The sequence below is a fragment of the Cariama cristata genome, unplaced genomic scaffold, assembly GCF_000690535.1.
Source record: "Cariama cristata isolate BGI_N322 unplaced genomic scaffold, ASM69053v1 scaffold17988, whole genome shotgun sequence".
Classification (NCBI taxonomy): Eukaryota; Metazoa; Chordata; class Aves; order Cariamiformes; family Cariamidae; genus Cariama; species Cariama cristata.
The window spans coordinates 31,952-38,983 of NW_009630821.1; the positions used below are offsets into that span (position 1 = coordinate 31,952).

At 36.8% G+C, this 7,032-nt stretch overlaps 1 protein-coding gene across 1 annotated transcript in view; it reads left to right on the forward strand.

Moving 5' to 3' along the window:
* The window catches only part of MEIS2 (Meis homeobox 2), a 28,285-nt gene extending 21,686 nt beyond the window's left edge, over window positions 1–6,599 (forward strand). Inside the window, exons 8-11 of the mRNA XM_009705725.1 lie at window positions 1,934–2,062; window positions 3,080–3,156; window positions 4,761–4,933; window positions 5,901–6,599. Coding sequence (XP_009704027.1) covers window positions 1,934–2,062; window positions 3,080–3,156; window positions 4,761–4,933; window positions 5,901–6,112 — 591 coding nt within the window. The 3' untranslated portion in view covers window positions 6,113–6,599. The remainder of the gene's footprint in view (window positions 1–1,933; window positions 2,063–3,079; window positions 3,157–4,760; window positions 4,934–5,900) is intronic.
* The last annotated feature ends 433 nt before the right edge of the window (window positions 6,600–7,032 follow it).

The following is a 7,032-nucleotide window of genomic DNA, read 5'->3' on the forward strand; positions in this document are numbered from 1 at the left end:
CAAACCATGACATAGGTTTATGGCTGGATAGATTTTTCTATATTGCATTATGGTACCTCACTGCTGTTGTCAGAAGTTTGGCTTTTTATCGTGATGACAACGACTAGTACTGTGAAACTGTATGTATTTCAGAATTTATGTATCTTGAGAAGCATTTTACCATAAAATCTTCAAAATACTCAGTTGAGACTATGGGAGATCCTCACATTATATCATTATATCATACCCTAAAAGATAAGGGCCAGCACCCTTTTTTGGGGAGGCTCTTACAAGTTGGATATGGAGAGCTCAAAGAAACAACTAAGGAAAAGGAAACATGAAAACTAGACCATCTTCAGTTATGGGAAACCTTGCCAGCTTTCTCTTTGAGCAGGAAATGGTAAATCAAATCTTCCAGAAATCTGGAGTCAATTAAAAATGTGAATGAAGAGCTGCTATCTCCGCAGCATAAAATCTGTTGGTAATCACTGACTCACTGTCTTGTCTTCCTACATTCCAACCAAAAAAGTATGCTTAGAGTATTCTTATCTTCTTTTATTGGCAGTAGCATATATGTACTTGCCCATATTCTTTCCTAGAATGCATGCAGTTCTGTCCTCAGATACATTTCAGAAAGAGAAGTGTAAAATTACTCTGCTAGACTGAAGTGTTTTTGAAGAAAAATGCTTTTTATACCTCTGATGAAAAAAACCCAACCAAACACCTGAGTGGAAAATAATGCCTATAGCCTATAAACTATGTCTACTCTTGATGTTAGTAGGAATCTCCAAACCCTGTGTTCCTTGTGTCCCATAGGAAATCCTTCTTCAAATTCTTCTTTTTCAGTGTTTCAGAATGCTGTGAAGGTAGGGGAAAAATACTGGGAGCAAGCTATTGAAGGTTCATTATAAAGCCTCCACATAGAAGCAGATTATTTAGAATGTAACACATTATTTTGGAAATAAAAAGTATGCTCCAAATATATATTTGTTGTAATTCGATAGCTGAAACCTCGTTTAAAACTTGTTTCATACGGGACATAGACATAATGACTGTCTTGAAAAAATTGCTCTGTACTGTCTGAAAAAACTGATTTAGGGGGATTTCAGTTATAATTGTGTGAAATATAATCTCATATGCAATTTATGTGCTGTTTCTGCTTATCCCTGCATAACCATTTAAGAACATATTCCCTAATGTTCAGTTAACCGATGTGCAGATGGTTTGATGTATCCATAAGAAGTGAAAAAGAAAGCAAAAGTGAGAAAGAAATATGAACCTTCAGGAAAATAGCAAGAGTGTTGTAAAGCGAATTAAGGGTACTACTGTATGTATCTTCTTGCTCTTTGAGAATGTAGTTGCATTTATTTAGCAGGACCTTTAGCATCTTTGTTTGCAATTCTAGCATAATAATTAATTTTACTTTAAATTCTTTATTTAAGTCTTAAATCAGTGCTATTTTACAGCTTCTATAGTTGTTTATGTTTGCACACATTGAGTATATTCAGCATTGTGTTTTTCAGTTGCTCTTCACATGTGCAAATGACAACCAGATCCCTAGGGTAGCATAGATTAGTACAGAGGATCATTAACCTGACATGTACTACATAGGTGGATTTTATTCTAAATTACAGTAAATCAACATTTGGCTGTTGTCACAAGGTCACCTACACAGCCTGATTACAGCTGTAATTCTTAAAATAAAAGTTACATGAAATGTGAAAACTATAGAAATCTGATACAGCATTTTCCCTGGATAAAGACATTTTGGAATGATCTTGTAGAAGAGCTGCTATTGGAAGTCTTCCCTAGCAAATTAAGTGGCTTTTTGTAATCAGCATGCCTCAAGCCTAATTTCTTTTCATTCCTTCTATAAATGAGTTGTTATACATTGATACAGAATACTGCTATTACTATGTTAACTGCCTTATTTCTTCTAAAATTGTATGTGCAGCTTCAGTTGCAATTAAACCAAGATCTAGGCATCTTGCATCAAGATGATGGCTCATCGAAAAATAAAAGAGGAGTTCTTCCCAAGCACGCTACAAATGTGATGAGATCTTGGCTTTTTCAGCACATAGGGGTAAGAGCTGAACATGATCAGGAGTCACAGGTTTTTATGTAACTCTTTTATGTGGTCTCTTATGATTTTGCTTCATAAAGAAGGTGAATTTATTCTCTTGTAATTTGTGTAATCTCACTTCAGCTTTCCCTGAAGTCATTTGGAATAGCTCCACAGTCTAATGTTGGCTGATTTTTATTATCGTTTTAATAAGTATGTTACATTTGTACCTCGTGATCTCAATAAACATTGTTAAAAGGGATCTTTCTTCATTTCATTGTGTTGAGAACTTAATGCTCTCTACACCCTGGTTCATGGCACAAGGAAAAATAGTTCCATCTGTGTTTTGTGGGGGGTTTTTTGTAGAGGAGAATTTCAAATTTTCTGGCTTTATCTCCTTTCCAACAATCCTTCTAATGTGTAACAAGTGTGTTACTGTCTACTTGTGTGTTCAATAGAACGTCTTTCCTTTGCATAAATACTTATTGTGAAAGGATAAATGGGTCTCAAGTTATATCACAATGTTTAGTTGATTGATATTTTGTCTTTTACAGCCATTTTACAACAGACAAACAATACAGGGAAACTGCATGTACGTTTCTTATGTTATGTACACTCCCATCATCCGTTTCGTTCAGAGTAGCTTTATTTAACTAGAATATGCTTGTCAGTACTCTCATATGACATTGCCCTTAGACAGCATAACTAATCAGATCTTATCACATGCTGTGTTGCCCAGGGATCACGCTGTTTAATAAAGACTGTCAGCCATGGGAAGCTTTTTCTTCTGAATTACACATCAGCAGTTTAATGGTATCATATACACTTTCAAGGATACAATCAGTTTTGTGTAGTAAAGCACTCTTTCTTAAATGATTTTTATCTAAAAGTTTGTGAGGTTTCTAAAATTTGTTTTTTAACAAGTCAGATGGTCTTAATCTAGCAGCTTTAATCAGTTGTAATAAAGGAGTCCTTATTTTTGATGAGGAGATGAAACAAGCTTATGCCATTTTTGTTTGCTTTTTTTGTCCCGTTTAGCATCCATATCCAACAGAGGATGAGAAGAAACAGATTGCAGCACAAACAAATCTGACACTACTCCAGGTTAACAACTGGTAAGAGCAAAAACTTTTACTTAATGTGTATTGGTGTTTCCATGTGCTTACAACATAGAGAAACAGTTAAGAGTGTAACTTGGATACCTGGTGTTGAACTTACTGTTCTACATATGTTACAAAATATGTATAAAAGTAGAAGAATTATGCACTCATACACAAGCATATTATTTGTATAGTAAGGTGTAGTAATACTTGTGCCATTTAAATTACATAAGGACTCCAGGAAACTTTGCAACATCAAGGAATTACATGCTGTTCTATTGCTGAAAGAGGTGGAAGTACTCTTATGTCTCTTCTGCAAGTGAAGAAATTGAAGTTTAAAGGCATTTAGTGACCTGAAGCTCTGTAAAGTGTTCTCTGGTAATCATGGTTGCAAATGTTTAAGAAGTTACTGTCAACAGATATTCATTCTACTCTTGTATCAAAGGATGCTATCCCCTGAGCAATGATGTCCGAATGGAAAGTGTCAGTACCTCAACTACTCTAGTTCATGGCTCAACATGTTTTAACATGTAATATCTTTTAAGATAATACGCCTGCCCCTGCAGAAGAGGAGTGAGGGTGCTGTCGTGCATACTATTCTGCTTGTGGTATTGGTTCCTAAAATTATTGCAGCTAAGTCCCAACAGGGATCTTCCTCAGATTTCAAAGATGACACTGGCTGCATGGCTGCAGAGGGGTCTGGTGGGGAAATACTCAAGTTAGTGGCAGTACACCGTTTCCAAAAGTGGAACAGTGTAACGATGCCTGTGTGACACAATAGTAACGGAGCTTTATGGTACGGGAATCCAACTAATGTCTCTGCAAAGCATTGCTTTACACCATATGGACCTGCCAGCTGCACCCTACTTCCTTCCACTGCAGGTAAAGATGGGTCCTGGATGTGTTTTGTCAGATTCAGCAAGGGATGCTGTCTTCAGTCACAGCTCCTTGTCGCAGCTAGCTGTGCTGGAATTGATTCAGTTAACTGCTGGTAGCTAAGTGAGAAGTGACACCATTATTTTCCTGTTCACTAACAGAAAAGGGAAGGGCAGCGATTAGCATACTAAAGTAAACAAGTGAAAATCAGGGAATGAAAAGGAATTGGGAAAGATCTGAAAAACGTGTTTGCTGTTGTCTCCTAGAGCAGGAAGCAGACCTTGGAAAGCCAGGGAGCCTATAAAAATCAGTAATGTGGGAGCTTAAGGAACGAAATGGAACCAGACTGAACAAACTAGGTTAGGCAGGGGCTAGACTTTAGGTGAACCCTAATGAGAGGAGTATCAGCTTTCTGAGCTGTGCTGTCAGCAAGTTTTCTGGTGCTTAGTTTTATAAGAAGATCTTGAAATGTACATCTGTCATGCTGTCTGGAGAATTCCCCCCTCTGAGGTATGGGAAAAAATGCTGCTAGCGCCAAAATGATAGAAGTACTTTCTTAGCTAGTTTGCCAAAATCAAAGGATGACAGTGTTCTAGGAGCGATTGTAAACATTAAAAAATAATGTCAAGACAGGCTGGTAGGGAGAAGATTTTATATTCCTCCCCAATGCGTACTTTGTAAATCTGAGAGAGAATTTACAATCGATTAGTCATAAGTACTTCTTGCCTTTTGATTGTATTTAGGTTTATCAATGCTAGAAGGCGAATTCTTCAGCCAATGCTGGATTCCAGTTGTTCTGAAACTCCAAAAACAAAGAAGAAAACAGCTCAGAACCGACCGGTTCAGAGGTTCTGGCCTGACTCCATTGCCTCAGGAGTTGCTCAGCAGCAATCTAACGAGCTCACGATGTCAGATGGTAAGGAGAGCTGACTAAACCACAGATAGTAATGTTCATTTTTCTGTAACAGGGAAATGAAGGGTTTGATACCTTTAGTGGGAGGGGAACTTGTTGATATTTCCATATAAATGTGGTTTTAATCTGGAAAAACGTAAGAGAAATGTGCCAATTTTTCCCTCTTTAAAAATTTTCTGTGTTTTGAGGGCAGTGTTTTATTGGAATTTATGTTGAGAGACACTTGCTTTTGTTTCAAAAGTTATGAAACAACAGAACAAAGGTTAGATGTGCAACTAATTTCTCAGTATGTGTATGCACATCAGTAGCATTCTGTTTGATTAGCAGGATGGCACTGGAATTTCAGTTTCATGACTCCCCATCCTGTTCACATTCCTTTCACTACTGCTGGAGGGACTGAGCATCTGCAAGTCTACTTATGCCTCATGTGTTTCAAGTTGAACATTGAGAAGCAGAGAAATGTAATAGAGCCTCTAAAGGCTTTGACCGAAGTAACTTCCTTAGCATCAGATCAAACAAATTTAAGATCAATAACTCCTTTAATCTCAGGACCATCCTTTCTGTCCTGCCACCTGCTGCTTTATTCCTTTCCAGTTTGTAGCAACTTTTCGCTCAGCCTCCACTGGATCTGACAACAGCTTCATCCATTTAAGTCACCTTGAATCTCTGTGAACACTCCCATTTTTCTGCAATGAATTAAGCTGGAATACTTTGCAGAAATGGTCTTGCAATGACTTGGTTGGAGAATTGCTGTAATGGGTGTCCATAACACAGCTAAGTTTAAGGTTCCTGGCCAACTTAATTCTGGTGTTTCCTGATACTTAAGTGTTTGACAATCTATATAGCTTTTATTTTAATTTAGTTTCTTAGGTTTTCTTTGTGTTGATTAGAAACAAACTCTGTTATATATAAATATGTATTACTTAGAAACCAAGGAAGATGCTAAAGTACTACAATTGTGCTTCTCCAGGTGCTGTTGTAACAATTACAGCTCCAGTCAACATGAATGTAGACAGTCTCCAGTCTTTGTCATCCGATGGTGCTACTTTGGCTGTTCAGCAAGTTATGATGGCAGGACAAAGTGAGGATGAGTCTGTAGACAGCGGTGAAGATGATGGAGGAGATCTCTCGACAACAAATATCAGTGGGCTGGTCTTGGATAACAGCGATTCTCTGCAGTAGGAAGCAAGAGAGTGTGACAAAATGTTTAGGAAAAAGAATGGACTGACTGACTGTTTTTATAGTTTGCACAGCAAACATTTTACACAAGTTTTATTTCTAATATGTTTTATATGTAGATATAGAAGGGTGCACTTTTTTGTATTTCATAGTAAGCTTAAAGAGTGTTTTTGCAGGTGCAGCAACTTCTTTCAAATGTGTTTTCCAATTTCTTTTCTTATTTCAGAAAATTATATCTAGTAATATAAAGAACCACATAAGCACCCCTTTGTTCTATGAATTGGAAGTGCTGCGATTTCTAAAGAATTATGCAGTTTCAATTAATGCTGTTATTTAAGACAGCTCTTGATGGGCAGGTGATGTAAATTTAAAGCATGTGACACTAGTGTGTGGAACTTGATCATTAATTTAGATGCATATATTTGAAAGATGCTTCTGCACCTTAAAAACTGCTAGTCTGAGGTGGACAGCAACACACATAAAAGGAAACTGTTGATGTGTGATTCAGTAGCGAATGTATGGCAATTTAAATACGTTTAGTTTCTCTCATAGTCCGTGAGCCTGTTTATCATTTGCTATAAAAACTCCTATTTTTACCTTGCCGGGGTTATTGGATAAAAAAATATTTTTATAAATTCACTAGGAATTGGGATGACGACTGTATTAAGCAGGAGGAAAAAAAAAAAAAAACCACAGAATTTCCAGAGGGGAAAAATAAATGTTTAGTATTCCTATTTGGAAGGTCTGAAAACTGACCCAATTTAATAAACAAGCCTATGCTAGCATTCTGTGATTCTCAGCTATCCCACAGTGATATACTATATTTGATAATAGCATAAGAAGGGCCCACTGTTTGATGGGATTTTGATATTGTCAACCATTGATTTATACTATGTGTAAACTAATATTCAAATTACATTAAC